We start from the raw sequence: 16,291 nt of genomic DNA on the forward strand, positions 1-16,291 counted from the left end.
GCTATAGTAACCAAAGAAGCATAGTATTGGCACAAAAATAGAGACATAGACCAATGGAACAGAGCAGAAAACTCAGATATAAAACCACCCACATATAGCCAACTGATCTTTGACAAAGCAGACAATATACACTGGAGAAAAGAAGCCCTTTTCAAGGAATGGTGCTGGGAAAATTGGGTAGCCACATGTAGAAGAATGAAATAGAACTTCTATCTCTTATTCATAAAAATTAATTCAAGATGGATAAAGGACTTAAATGTAAAGCATGAAACCATAAGAATTCTAGAGGAAAATGTAAGAAAAAACTCCTTTAGATATCGGCCTAGGCAAAGAATTTATGTAAATGATCCCAAAGGCAATCACAGCAACAACAAAAGTAAATAAACAGGAGTTGATTAAATTAAAAAAGCTTCTGCACAGCCAAGGAAATAATCAACAGAGCAAATAGACCAACCTATAGAATGAGAGGAAATATTCACAAGCTGTACATCTGACAAAGGGCTAATAACCAGAATCTGCAAAGAACTCAAGCAAATCAGCAATAAAAAATTGAATGATCCCACCAAAAAGTGGGCAAAAGACATGATCAGAAGCTTTTCAAAAGAAGATAGACAAATGGGCAATAAACATGAAAAATGCTCAATGTCAATTATCAGGGAAATACAAATTAAAACCACAATGAGATATGACCTTACTCCTTTAAAATGGCTTTTATTAAAAAGTCCAAAAAGAATAGATGCTAGCTGCTAGCATGGATGCAGAGAAAAAGGAACGCTTCTACACTGCAATCAGTACAAGCTGTATGGAAAACAGTATGGAAATACCTCTAAGAACTAAAAGTCAACCTATGATTTAATCCAGCAATACCACTACTGGTATTTACCCAAAGGAAAAGAAATCATTTTATCAAAAAGACACCTACACTCGAATGTTTATTGCAGCACAGTTCACAAATGCAAAGATGTGGAATCAACCCCCAAGTGCCCATCAGTTCATGAGTGAATTAACAAAATGTGGTATAAGTATACCATGGAATACCACTCAGCCATGGAGAAGGGTGACTTAATGCCTTTTGCAACAATTTGGATGGAACTAGAGACCATTCTCTTAAGTGAAGTATCTCAAGAATGGAAAAACAATGTACTCACTATTAAATTGGAACTAACTAATGAGCACACACACATGTGTATAGAAGGAAGTAAAGCTCAACAGAGATTGAGCAAGGGATAGGGGGGAGAAGGGATGGAGGATAGCCTACCTAATGGGTACAATGACCACTAACTGGGTGACAGGCACACTTATAAGCATGATTCAAGCATTATGAAAGCGATCCATGTAACCAAAAATAGTTGTACCCCTGTAATACTTTAAAATTTTAAAAAATTATAAGTTAAAACATTAAAAAATATCTTAAAAAGTTGAAAGATTGCAAGCCACTTATATTTGAAGATTTAATAATATTAAAATAAGAAATACCAAAAAAGAGTTATAAAAAATTTTGAATTTTGTCAAATGCTTTTTCTGCATGTGTTATGATCATAAAATGTTTTTTTCTTGTGTTTATTCGTATGGTGAATTATTGCTTTTTAATGTGAAAGCAACCTTACATGATAGTTATGATGTATTATTTTTGTATATTATTGGATTCAATTTGCTGAAATTTTGTTTAGAATGTTTACATTCGTGTTCACAAGGATATTGGTCTGTGATTCCCTTTTCTTCAATGTCTTTGTTTGGTTTAGTTATCAAGGTAATGCTGGCCTGGTAGAATAGATTAGGAAGCCTTTGCTCTTTTTCAATCTTCCATAGAGTTTGTGGAACATTGTTTGTGGAACATTATTATTAATTTCTTTAACGTAGAATTCACCAGTGATGCCAACTGGGTCTGGAGTTTTCTTAATTTAAAATTCAGTTTCTTTAATGAACATAGGGCTAGTAAGGTTATCTATTTCTTCTTGAGTTGGTTTTGATAGTTTTTGTCTTTTGAGGAAATTGTTTTTTTTTTTTTATTTCGGCATATTATGGGAGTACAGATTTTAAGGTTTCAATAAATGCCCATTTCCTCCCCTCCCCCCACAAGTCTGAGTCTCCATCATGACCATCCCCCAGATGGTGCACATCTCACTCATTATGTATGTATATACCTGCCCCCCTCCCACCTGCCCAATACCCTATTACTGTAGTACCTATGTGACCACTTAGGTGCTGTTCAGTTAATACCAATTTGCTGGTGAGTATATGTGGTGCTTGTTTTTCTATTCTTGGGAAACTTCACTTAATAGTATGGGTTCCAGCTCTAACCAGGAAAATATAAGATGTGCTATGTCACCATTGTTTCTTAGAGCTGAATAGTACTCCATGGTATACATATACCACATTTTATTAATCCATTCTTGGATTGATGGACACTTGGGCTGTTTCCACAGCCTTGCAATTATGAATTGTGCTGCTATAAACATTCGATGCAGGTGTCTTTTTTGTAGAGTGTCATTGGATCTTTTGGGTAGATGCCCAGCAATGGGATTGCTGGATCAAATGGTAGAATCACTTGTATCGCTTTAAGATATCTCCATATTGCTTTCCACAGAGGTTGAACTAGTTTGCAGTCCCACCAGCAGTGTAGGAGTGTTCCTCTCTCTCCGCAACCACGCCAGCATTTATTGTTTGGAGATTTTTTGATAAAGGCCATTCTCACTGGGGTTAAGTGATATCTCATTGTGTGAGGAAATTGTTTATCTTGTCTAAGCTGTTGAATTTATTGTCATAAAATTGTTCATAAAATCTATCATGAATATCTGTAGATTCTATGGAGATATCACCCAATTGTCTCATTTCTGATATTGGTAATTTATGTTTTCTATTTTTTTTCCTGATTATTATGGCTTTTTCATTCTTACTGATGCTCTCAGAGAACAATTTTTTGGTTCATTAATTTCTCCTATTTTGCTGGTTTTTATTCTGTTGATTTCTGATCTGATCTTTATTATTCCTTTATTCTTACCGTGGGTTTTATTCGCTCTTTTGCTAGTATTCTAAGGTGAAAAATGACATAATTGGCCTTCTTTTCTAATATAGGCATTTAATACTATAAACCAACTCCTACAAACTCTTTAACAGCATATCACAAAGTTTGATACGTTATGTTTGGATTTTCCTTCAGCTGAAAGTGTTTTCTAATTTCCCTTTTGATTTCTTTTTGACCAACGGTTCATTTAGAAGTATGTTATTTCTAAATATTTGATGATTTTCCAGAGATCTTTCTAACATTGTCTTCTAATTTAATTTCGTTTTGGTCAGAGAATGTACTTTGTGTTGACTTGAATTCTTTCTAACGTTTTGAGCATTTTTAGGGCCCAGAATATAGTCCTTGGTAAATGTAATATATATCTTTAAAAATAATATGTGTTCTGCTCTTGTTAGTGTGGAGTGTGCCATAAATGTCAGTGTGATTAAATTGGTTGATAGTATTATTTAGATATTCTACATTCATAGTGATTGTCTACTTCTTTGATCAATGAGTAACAGAGGTGTATTGAAATCTAAAAAAAAAAAGTAGGTTTATTTCTCTTTACCTATAGTAATCATCTTGTCTTAAAACTCAAAATTAAGGAAATACAAAGTTAGTATGCTTATGCATTTTCTAAATATATTATTAAATCATTCCTTTTTTTTCCCTCAGCACTTAAGAGTGGCTTTTGCCTTGAAAAACATATGTATGATTTTCTCAGCTTCTGTTAGTCCTTTCAATAGTTCATAATAAATAATCAGAAGAAAAAGATACGTGCTTCAGCAAGACAGGATAATCAATTTTTAGTGTCTTTCTATGAAGTTTTTTGGTAGTGTATGAATGTATAAGTGTTTTTGCTACATTTTTGAAAGGAGTAAGATAGTATACAATCATTTTGTACCTTGCAACCATTCCTTTTATTTATTTATTTATTTTTATTTTAGCATATTATGGGAGTACAAGTGTTAAGGTTACTTATATTGCCCATGCGCCTCTCCCCCCTCGAGTAAGAGCTTCATCCATCCCCCAAATGTTGCACATCTTACTCATTGTGGCAATCATTCCTTTTAAAGGAACAAGTTTCACCTTCTAAAACAATGGCTGAAAGAAAGGCTCTTTATAATTTGCATATTTAAATAAAATGCAGTTATTAAGTGCATTCACAAAAACATATGTACGAACATACACCCATAGTAAAAAAAAATAAAAGATAGTTGACCGTCTGCTATTATGAATAATAATAATTAAAAACAATAGGTAACCATCTATAGAATTAAAGTCTCATATTTTGTGGCGCTTCATTGATTATCCACTCTGTCCATCATAACGTATAACAGTAAGTGCTTTCAAAGAAAAAAAAAAAAGATTGGATAAGGCCTTCAAGACATCAGTTTCATGCTGATGGATTTGTCAATAGTTCAGTTCCTCATGCCTTTGCCTTTCTGAGCTATGTTTATTAAGCAGTCTTGAGAGTTCTTGCATATTGACTAAAGGAACTGAAATTGATGGAAACAAGGTTATTCTTTAGTAAGCTGACAGTTTGGGTCCTTGATGTTCAACAATGGAAAAACTAGAAATGATGCCCTGCCAAAAGAAAGCATATTAAGGCAGTAAAGTGAGAAAGAAAGCTAGCTGCAAGGAACATCATTTACATTTCAGTGTCAGGAATTTACAATTGTGCAGCAGCTTTGAAAGCTAGTTTTGTGCGTGATGCAAGTAAAGTCAATTTTTACTGCAAAAAAGATTGGCAAAGACTAGACATCATTGCTTTTGACAGCTGTCCCATTACTTAGATGAAAAAAGTCCCAGGCCAGGTTTCTTAGGGGACAGATGTCCACTTCACCAATGGCTCTCTCCCCAAACAGGGCAACAAATGAATAAATAATGGAATGAATGTCAAGGTGACATCTGAACAACCACTCTGCTAATTTTGTATACTATATTTGCTAATGAATATATATGCACTTTTGAAGAACTTGTAGCCTCACATATTAGCCTAGGCTACTTAACCAATTTGGGGACTTAATTAATAATAGTTTTGTTCTCCTCTGTCCCTCATAGGAAGATAATTATCTGGCTTAACATATTTATAGTGTATTGGAAAGACTCTTTTTACCTTGACTTTTGCAAAACATGATAGTAAGTTTCATTTAAAAAAGCATTTTTATGATTTTTGACTTTCTCTTTGGAATCATGCCAAACCAAGTTAAAAATGTATTTCAAGGTGTGCAAACATCTCAAGTGGTTTTTAGGTTTTGTTTATTCAATGGTATTGGAACATCTGGGTGGGAGCAATATATTTGATAATTTTCAGCTCTATCAAAATGAGACTATTGTTCTTCATGATAACACTCAGTAATATTCTAAGGAGAATAGGTGTTACCAGTTACATAACACCATATAACGCTTGAGGTAGACTTTCAAAATAAGACTAAAATAGCATTTCTAGACTCAAGGCTCTACTGTGGCTCTATTATTAAGTGACTTGATGTTATCCTCTGTATTTCCAGTGATTAGCATAATTCTGAGCTCAAATATTTTTTGGCTGAATGAATGAATGAATATTTTGCACAGTGATATCTTTTGAAAATAGCAATGGGGTTGAATCTGAACTTAAAGATCCTTAATTCCTGTTTCTAGTATTTCTACTCAGCTCTTTGCAAAGGTTTGTCTAGAAGACTACGCTTTTCAAAGAAACTTTTTGCTAATGATTTTGCTTTTGTCTGCTCTCAAGGGTAACACTGTGGAATGGGACGTGTAGTAATACATTAGGAACAGCACAGTTTTTGACTGAGACAAACTTGAATTCCAATTTCAGTTCTGCTGTTCACTACCTATGCGCTTAAGGCAACTTACTCATCCTCCCTGACGTTGAGTTTTGCTGTGTGTAAAAATGAGAATAAAAACTCGGATCCTTGATTGAGCAGCCAGTCAATAGATCTAACATACTGCCTGGCACGTGGCACAAGGCAGGCATTCAAATCCCTTAATATTAATATTAATTGCCCATTTACAAGTCATCATTTTTACAGGAGTAGCAAGTAAAAGGCAAGTTGTTACAATATTTTGACCGTTCTTCACTTTCTTCTTGTTTCATAGACGATGACTTTTTTCATGAACTCCCAGAAACGTTCCCATCTGACCCACCTGAGCCTCTGCCACATTTCCTTATTGAGCCTGAAGAAGCATATATCGTGAAGAATAAGCCCGTGAACCTGTATTGCAAAGCCAGCCCTGCCACCCAGATCTACTTCAAGTGCAACAGTGAGTGGGTTCATCAGAAGGACCACATAGTAGATGAGAGAGTAGACGAAACTTCCGGTAAGTTTTCGCTTTGCATTTGGATTGCAGTTCCAAATTCACTTACGGACTCCTTTGGCCCATGTCATACTACTGTTTCAATCAGTGAAGTTGAAAATGGAGTTACTATCCTTTGGCAAAGAGTTTTGACTTGGTTTGGTTAAGATGTGGTGATCTTGTTCCATGAATTGCAAAGTAAAGTAGGATGAGTAAATCTCGACTTGGTTCCTGTTGGACTATGTGAAATTCAAACTTGGTTCATGTTTAAGAAGACAAATAGGCCCGGCGAGGTGGCTCACGCCTGTAATCCTGGCACTCTGGTAGGCCGAGGCAGGAGGATCGCTCAAGGTCAGGAGTTCGAAACCAGCCTGAGCAAGAGTGAGACCCTGTCTCTACTAAAAATAGAAAGAAATTAATTGGCCAACTAAAAATATATAGAAAAAATTAGTCAGGCATGGTGGCGTATGCCTCTGTAGTCCCAGCTACTCGGGAGGAGGCTGAGGCAGGAGGATCACCTGAGCCCAGGAGTTTGAGGTTGCTTTGAGGTAGGCTGATGCCATAGGACTCTAGCCTGGGCAACAGAGTGAGACTCTGTCTCAAAAAAAAAAGAAAAAAGAAGACAAATAATGTGAATGAGCAGACTGAAATAATGGTAAATGCTCTACTGAAGATGTCTTTGAACTGTACTTGTGGCATAGTCAGATCTAAATATCCTGAGATCTGGGGAGCATGTTCAACTAGGATAAATTGAACTTGAGTACCTCACTATCTAATGTTAATTCAGGTGTATAGTTTTCCCTTATATGTTTTTAAAGGATTTTATAAATGTTGTAGATTCAAATTATCTTGTATCCCTAACTTATATCCAGAAATGAATCCTAACTTTCTAACTCTTAACTAAAGGTGAATTGAGGTGATTGAGAACAATGATCGTGTAGGATCCAGGAATAGGAGAAAAATGGTTAGTGTAGCCACTCCCTGGGTGGATCTTGGTCAGACTATCTTTGCCCCTGGCATTTAAACTCCTGACTTTATTGTTCTGTAATTATCACCCTTAAAGATAAAACCCTAGAGGTCAGTAAAGAATAAAGCAGATTCTAAGTAACCTCTGTAGGGTTTAGATTATGTATAAAGGAAACTTTCTTGATAGCAATTTTTTACTCTATAGTGGATAACTCAGGATAGTTGTAGAATCTTCTAGAGTTCTTTTGAATTGGAAAGATAGATACCTTTCTATGGTGGTTTAAATGTGTTTGCTCTCCAGCAGAGAGAATAATTCTTTGAACTTTCAGATGCCCTCCAGATCTATGATTTTTGTAATATTGACATATATCTTAAGTATTAAGGCTTCTTTGTTAAAAAACATGTCCAGGCTAACGTGTGACTAATATGACAAAAATTGAAGCATTTCAACACTTTCATTATTCTTCATAGATATTACTCTTTAACAAAATGGATACACATTTTCAAAAATGATATTGTAAGTAATATATATTTATGCCCGAGTGTTGGATTAACCAGGGGCAAGTAGAGACTAGCACGTGGGAGCAATCTACTTTCAATGTCCCTAACAACGTCAAGAGCACATCGAGATGATGGGACATAAAGAAAAAGAATAGGCTATGAAAGGACTGAGAAAAGGCAACTTTTGTAAAAGCATGCGGGGACACATACTTTATAACATAAATGGTCTTAGAAAATCAGGTGGTGACTCTACATAATTGCTTCTTTTGCGAATCAGTGTGCTCACTGAATTCAAGCTGATACCTGCAGAAATAATGGGGTCTCCAATTGTGGGGGTAGCTTACTTAGTGAGAGAATTGTCTCACATCTTGGTCTAATTACTCAGAAAATAACTCCACCAGATGTCTTCAAAATCTCCAGCGAATTGAGTTTTATTTGTTTCAGCTCATTTATTTGTACAGATTTCAAACCCATAAGCTTTTAATGATAAGAGGGAGAAGAAAGAAATCACAAAAGCTAAAATGAAAGTTACGACACATGCCTTTCCCAATCTAATGAAAGTTCCTATATGGGAAGATTATGAATGAAAAAAAAAAAAAAACTGTTCTGAGATTGAGCTATTCTACTAACTTTATGCTATACTTTGTTAGTAACCCCCCCACACACACACACCCACACACACTGCTTTCTACAAAACATTTATTTTCTACATTTCTACACAAAATTAATTAATATCATTATACATACACTGATGAGTACCTTTTAATGTAACTATAAAATATATGGCATGTTTTCACTGAGATTCAAGAGGGATACATGAGAACTAAAGAAGATTTGGGAGAGCCAATACTAGCACAGTACCCCTAAGATTCAGGAATGGAGTGAAATGCAATACAGCCTTTTGTTGGCCTTTATTTTCATCGTGAACTTTACAAGAAAGGCAGCACCCAGCCAAACGTTGACATACCAGAACCAGGTGAATAGTACCTTTAAATGTAGGAAAAAGACAAAGATGCCCACAGATACCAGTATTAATTAGTATTGTTCTAACCTACCTAGCCAGTGCTATTAGACAAGGCAAATAATGAAGAGGTATAAAAATTATAAAGAATGTGGAAAAAATCATTTATGACAAATGGCATTATTTTGCATATCTAGAAAACTTATGCAATTTCAGAGGGAAAAAAATTTGCAAAAACAAAAAGAGAATACACAAAATAGCTGCTAAAAAATTTGTATAATCCATTATCTTTTCTATGTACAGAGAGCCAATTCAAATTATAGTGCAGTAAAAGATATCCCTTAGATAGCAATGTAAGAGAAAGTATATAGGTAGGAAGTTAATAAGAAATTTGCAGAATATTAGAAAGGAAAACTTTAAATTCTACTCAGACATAAAAAGATACCATAACTTGAACAAATGGAAAGACATTTTATTCTGGAGTAGAAAAGCTGAATATTTTTATATGCCTGATATTTATAAATGAACCTGTAATGTCACCAACATTTTATGAAAAATAATTTGTGAAAATAGCTGGGAGAATTCTGAAATAGTGGGAGAGTGAAGAAGGAACCCCAGCTCTTTAAAACTGTAATATAAAGCTAAGGAAGTTAAAAGAGTTTGATCTTAGCAAAACGATAAGACACACAAATTAATGGGTTAAAATGGAGGCCAGGAAATACTCAAAGACCTAAGACTTCTTAGAATATGATAAAAGAGTAGTTTTTCAACCAATGAGAAAAAGAGTTTATTGGGTACATGGGTTGAGATGACAAGGTGGGCAGTTGAAAAATAGAAAAATAAAGTAAGCTCGGATTCTGTCTCATTCTGTAGAATAAAATAAATTCTAGCGGTTAGGGCTTAAGGTCACCACGATCACTAGGAGAAAATTTTGGCATTTGATTGCTTTGTTAGTTGGTTGGTTGGTTTCAGTGGCATGCAAAGCCTTTTTAAATAAGACACAAAATCTCTAAGCCTTATAGGAAAGCATCATTAAATTAAATATCCAAAGCAAGTAAACCACAAACAAAACCAAGGAACAGATAAAAAATAAAGAACTAGTTATATTATCCGTAGATAGATATTAGCCAAAGGACTAATTTAATAAATAAATAGCTCCTAAACTTTATTTAAGAAAAAGACCAGCCATCCAATGGAAAATTGAGCAGAACTTGAGCATGAAGGTACAGAAAAATAAATTCAAATGCTAAATAAGCATCTAGGGAGATGTTGTGAGGATCAAAACATTTGTTACTATACAGTTTTGATGAAAGGCATACTTTGTTAATGGGGGTATAAATTGGTACAAACTTTTTGAAGGCCAATTTGAAAATACCATCAATATTGAGTAATTACAATCACTGAGTAATTACAAGCCTAGGAGCTATCTGAAAATAAAATTCCAAATTTGTACAAAGATTTGCGTACAAGGTTGTCTACTGCACCCTTGTTGCAGTTGCGTATCAAGGACTGTTCATCCCTAGGATGGAATACTGTGATAATTTTTAAAACAATGAGGTTGTTCCACATGTGAAGCTGTGGAAAAATCTCTCATATAAAATTTTTCATGACAACCAAAGTAAAGATCGATGCATGTGACATGTTCCCATTGAATAAAGAAAGAGAATGCACATATATTTGAATGTGCATTGAATTTTTCTGGAGAAATATACAATGAGCAGTTGACAATTTAGAATTTGGGGTAGTAAAGAGACTTTTATTGTTTGCTTTTTTTTCAATCCCACGAATGCATTATCTCCATAATAAATAATGAAACCTGAAAAAAAGCCCACATACTTTATTGCATTTCTTTGCTTGCTATCATATATCGCCGATATGGACAAATATTGGGTGGAAATTTGTAGACCTTTTATATTAGGGCTTTTGGCTTTCCTGTGAGATCAGAAATATTGTGAATGGAATTTAAATAGAGGCATTTGTGGGGTTTTTATTCCCTGAAGCTGGAATCACTCTGCAACTTTGGTCTTCAGCACCCCACTGAACAGAGTCTGACTATAGTATTGTTAGGGCCTTAGTGGTTCTTAATAGCAAGAAATGGTAGAATACATTAAGTCTTGAAATATATTGCAAATCAGAGAAATTTTTCTAGCACTTAAAACAATCAAACTGGTTATCAGATGAGAAAACAGAGAAAAGTCATTGCAAACAAGTTTGTTTTTACAGATACCTCTGCCTAACAATAATAATTGTAAACATATTTAGTGACAATCAGCTACATTCTCTTGCAACTAAGAAAGGAAGATGCACTGCATTTAATAAAATCTCTATCAAAGATACCTTTACATTGAAAAACTACAAAACAATAAAACTGAAAAAAAAAAGGTCTTCTCTTACTCATGAAGTTCTTCCTTTTAAATTATGAAACCATTAAATAGGAAACAGATAATTATTTTTATTTACTGAGCATGGCTATACCACTGATGGTAACAAAATGTACCCATTCAAGATCATTCATTGCCATTACTCTTTGCTTTTCCATAATTAAAACCACTTTTGCATTTCTTGTGTATATGTGATATAAGAAACAGAAAAGTGGAAGGCAGTATATATTAGATGATTCAGAAATGTTCAATAATCAGAAGCTCTTGATTGGGTAAGATAGTAATACATACCTATGTTGCCTTCAAAATTCCATAGAAATCTTGATCTGCTCAAAATTTTATGGTTGCATTTTTAAGAAAAACTCAGGCTCAGCTGCTTGATTTCTATTGACTTGAAGTCTTTTCAATTCTTGTTTCCATGGTACCTAAGATCCACCATCAAAAGCAAATATTTTTCTTCTATGAAGAAGCAGGGGAGTTTAGAAAACCATGGCTGTTTGGAAATTTTAATAATCCCTGAGATTTTTCTTTTTCATCCTTAATTATTCTCAGATTAGCAGAAAATGTCAATAAGGTCAACACAACAATTAAAAAAAAAAACCTCCAAGCCTTATACTGAACACCTTACATATATTATGTCTTTAATTCTAACAATCTTATAAGATAATTTCTAAGATTCACCTTTTGCAAATGGGAAACTGAGGCTTAACGGGATAAGGGAACTAACTGGCTTCAAATCATATAATGAGGAGATAACAGAGCCAGGATAGGAACCTAGAGCTCTGTGCTTCCAAAGCCTTTGCTCTTGGCCCTCTGCCCAGGGTCTCCCTAAATTTTCCAGTAACTACAGACTCAAAACAGTTAGTCTAAGAAAGAGCTATGCAAGACAATTATTCCTTTTCTCAGGAAAAAAAAAAAAAAATCCACTTCAGCATCAGCTAAATGTGTGTCTATCATGCTTTTGTTTGCTTTTCTTGCCCTGTAGGTTTTCTCCATGTAGGCCTTTGTGATTCTTTAATGTAATGGCCTAAACTCGTGCTTAGAATTGTATTTCACTTTTTTTAATTCTTGAAGGGCTTTAGTATTTGGCCAATCAGCAAAAGGTGGGCCTTAAAATGGGGGAGGGGGGGAATGATGAAGACAAGCTACAATTGGGCATGAATTTCAGTGAATTGCTTCTACTCAAAACCTCAAATCAGAGCTTTAATAGGTACACTGTGCACACTCAAGTCCCCATTTTTTTTTTTTTTTTGGCAGAAGTGGCTCAATTGAAAATCTTTCTACTCTTGTATTCCTATTGCAGCTACCTCTCCTCCCCATCCCAGCAGAAAAATAGAGATCTCAGCTTCCTCTCTTACTTCAGCAACCAAAGTGATCATCAGTTCTGCTAATTCCTTCTTAAATCATCCTTCTGTTTTTAATTCTGGGCTCTCTTCCCCTAGTTCGGGCCTTTATTATATTCCTCTTACATTACCTAGGTAGCTCCCTGTACCTTCTTGGTTTGAGCCCTTCTCCCAGCAGTCCATTCTCCAGGTAGTCACAGGCCTAAAACACAAGTGTTCAAGGGGTTGATTAAGTGGTTGTCATTCTACTTCTTCAAATACATATAATGACATCCCTTTGTCGCTGGAATAAAACACTTCCTCCTTGATCTCATCTTCAAAGTCTTCAGTATAATTGATTCCTAATCAGACTTTCTAGCCTATTCTAATAGTTTCACCTCCACCGCATGCCCTATGTAATAGGCCAATCTCATTTTTCCTCTTTAACTATATTCAGCAAGCCACCAGTGTCTTTGTAAGTTTTTAATAGGTGTTATTTTGTGAGACAAGCAAACAAAAGTTTTGTGTTCAAATAATCTAAGAAACACTGCAATAATATTTCCGTTTTGGAGGGAAGAATAAAGTCATCTCAGTCTGCTTGGGCTGCTATAAGAAAATGCCATTAGACTGGGTAGCTGATAAACAACAGAAATTTCTTTCTCACAGATATGGATTTTGAGCAATCCAAGATCTAGGTGCCAGCAGACAAAATGGGCGATGAGAACCTGGTTCCCACCAGACACAGTGCCTTGTCACTGTGTCCTCACAAAGGGGAAGGGGCAAGGGGTCTCTCTCTTGCGTGTTTTATAAGAGCAGTAACCCATTCATGAGGGCTTCCCCCATGAGCTAATGGCTTTCCAAAGGCCCCACCTCCTGATATCTTCACAAAGGGAGTTAGAATTTCAACATATGGATTTGGAGGGGACACAAATACTCATGTCCCCTCAGATACTCAGATACATGATAAATGTATATTAGCACGTGACAGTCTTGGGAAAGTTCTGTGGTGGGAAAATCTTCTTTGCTGTTTGGCAATTGAACTCATTTCACAGAACCTTTATTAAAAAATCCTGAGACCTTACTGTCACACCAGGAAATGGTTTAGGAAATGCTACTTATACATTTTCAAAGGGAAATGATGGAGGATTTGCATAAATTATTTAAAATGATGCATATACTATTTTCCTTACATTTTTGTGCCTTAGAATCATAGAAAGTTTAATTTAGGAGAACTGTGGCACTCATTTAGTTAAATTTAACCGAATTGTTGGCATGCTTCTCATTAAATTGAATGTAACCAATTATCTGTTATCTTAACTTCATGGACCTACTTGTGTCATATGGAACTTCAGAAAATAACTCTGGTTACATCCTGGCCTCTTATTAATCTTAGAAACTTAAAAGAAATTAGTATATCTCCTTTACCAAATTATCTCTCCTCTTCAGTCTAAGCATTATAAGCTGAGAATAAGTGCTATAAAACAGAGATCATGTCTGTCTTTTTCACTGTTTCAGTTCCATACTTAACTTGGTGTTGGGTACTTAGTAGTTACTCAATGAATATGTGTCAGGCCAGGTGTGATGGCTGTAATCCCAGCAATCTGGGAGGCTGAGGAGGGAGGATCGTTTCTGTTTAGGAGTTTGAGACCATCCTGAGCAACATAATGAGACCCTATCCTTACAAAAAAAAAAAAAAAAATACAAAAACTAGGCAGGCATGGTGGCACCCGCCTGTAGTCCCCCACTACTTGGGAGGCTGAGGCAGGAGGATCACTTGAGCTCAGGAGTTAGAGGTTGCTGTGAGCTAGGCTGATGCCACTGCACTGTAACCCAGGCAACAGAACCAGATTCTGTCTCTAAATAAATAAATAAATATTTAATGAGTTAATCATTCTTATTACCATACTTTTCTTCATCTCACTTCTGGTCAAAATCCTACACATTCTTAAAGAAATATCTCAAATGCAATGTTGAGAATGAATCTATAAAACCCCAAGTTGTAATTAACATGTTTTCATTTCTCTTATTTATACTTCCATTTTCATTATACTCATGAGCTAGTTAGATATGTTTATTAATCCATATGAAATAATCAATATTCAACCATTTTTGAGATGCAAAAATCATAATTTCTTATAATTCAATATCATGTTGTTTATTAAAGTTATATATACATCTATATTAGATGCACAGGAAATGATCAATGAAAGTTTGTATTGTGAGATTATAGCTACTCCTCCTACTAAATTTGAGTAACTGAAATTCAGTGAGACAAACTGATAGTATGTTTATTTGGAATATTTCATGTATAGGTAATTTAAAGAATACATAAAGATGGCTGTAAGAAGAGTTATTTTACCCATTAAGTAAATACATCATGCCAATTGTTCTCCTTATGGGGGGAGGGGGAAAGGGCATTTATTGAAACTTTAAAATCTGTACCCCCATCATATGCCGAAATAAAATAATAATAATAATACTAATAATCATTTTAAACTCAGTTCTCATTAACAAAGTAAACATTTTCAAAAGAAAGTTAGGTGGATTTTGTTCAAATTTTAGTAAGTGATTTATAAAAGTTGGAAACTCTATTTGAATGCCATTCTATAATTTTTTATTTAAATCAGTGGGAGCATTGCCACTGATGCTCCCACTGTGGGAATGGGGCTTTAGATCCGCAATATAGTCATCTGCCAATGAAGATAAATGATTCTGGAATATAAATCAATTATTTATTTGATTTCCTTCTCCGAGGAACTTATTTCAATACCAGAAGCTAACAATTTTTCTTTTCAATATGAGGCTGGCCCCAGGGCTGAGTAAATAAAAATAGAAAACTCATAAGGATCCATATAGAACTTGAAGGCTCTTTCACTGAGCTAATCTGATCACAAGATAGTAGTTGCCAGTTAGTCATAAAAGAATATCAATTATCCTGAATTATACACTGTTGTTTATTCTTCACTTGGTAATGTTCACAACTGATTTATCCTTATTTCACATTAAGTCCTTAAACACGTGGATGAAGGTGGCCAACATAATCTCAGCTGTAATTACAATAACATGATTGGGTCAGAACTCTAGAACTTGCGTTTAGTTGCTGTTTTTATTAAAAAAAATTCTATCATTCTATCACTGCTAGCTTAGTGATTTGGGCTCACCTACTCTGTATAAACCTGGTTTTTATTTCCTTTCTTTTCCTGACTTATAAACACCAGTGAGAACTTGAAATTTTTTAGATTACGCTTTAGATTCTTTTTGTTTCTGATCGATTGTTGCCATGAAGTTTTTGTTGCTTGTTCATTTTTGGTAATTCCAATATTTGCAAACGTCATTATTATAGACCCTGTTCATACTTCAAAACACACCGCCTATCTTGTATTTGTAGAACTATGTAATTTTAATTTAATTATATCCCATGGGAAACATTTTTAATGTTTGAATTATATACTGTATAGGAAATTTTAATAGCATGTAGTTATTGAACAGATATGACTAAGAACACAAATTGCAAAGGAAAGGCGTGAAAACATTACACCTTTCAATGTAATTTCAGCAAGTTGTATTTCATTAGAGAGAAACTAGAAATTTTCTAAAATTAAATACAGCAAGTTTTTTTAATGTAATCAACACAAAGAAATTCTCCCCTGCCAGTTAACACTCAGGCCAAGGTTATTTATAATATATTGCTCTTCTTTTATTCCCATCGCTAAGATGAAAGCATCGATTAATACAATGTAATCACGAATATGCATATAAGTAGATATGTAAGTATGTACATATGCATTTATGTTTTTCCAAGTTCAGAAAAGATAAAATCAAATCCTGCCTACCCTCAGTCCCTCTCACAGGCTAC

General features: G+C 34.7%; 1 protein-coding gene across 2 annotated transcripts in view; it reads left to right on the top strand.

Annotated features, from left to right (window-relative positions):
• The window catches only part of UNC5C (unc-5 netrin receptor C), a 370,898-nt gene that overhangs the window by 229,831 nt on the left and 124,776 nt on the right, over nt 1-16,291 (top strand). For both annotated transcript variants that reach the window (XM_075998685.1, XM_075998686.1), the window contains exon 2: nt 6,107-6,328. In XM_075998685.1, the coding sequence (XP_075854800.1) occupies nt 6,107-6,328 (222 nt within the window). The remainder of the gene's footprint in view (nt 1-6,106; nt 6,329-16,291) is intronic.

Source organism: Microcebus murinus, chromosome 29, assembly GCF_040939455.1.
Source record: "Microcebus murinus isolate Inina chromosome 29, M.murinus_Inina_mat1.0, whole genome shotgun sequence".
In the NCBI taxonomy this organism is placed as follows: domain Eukaryota; kingdom Metazoa; phylum Chordata; class Mammalia; order Primates; family Cheirogaleidae; genus Microcebus; species Microcebus murinus.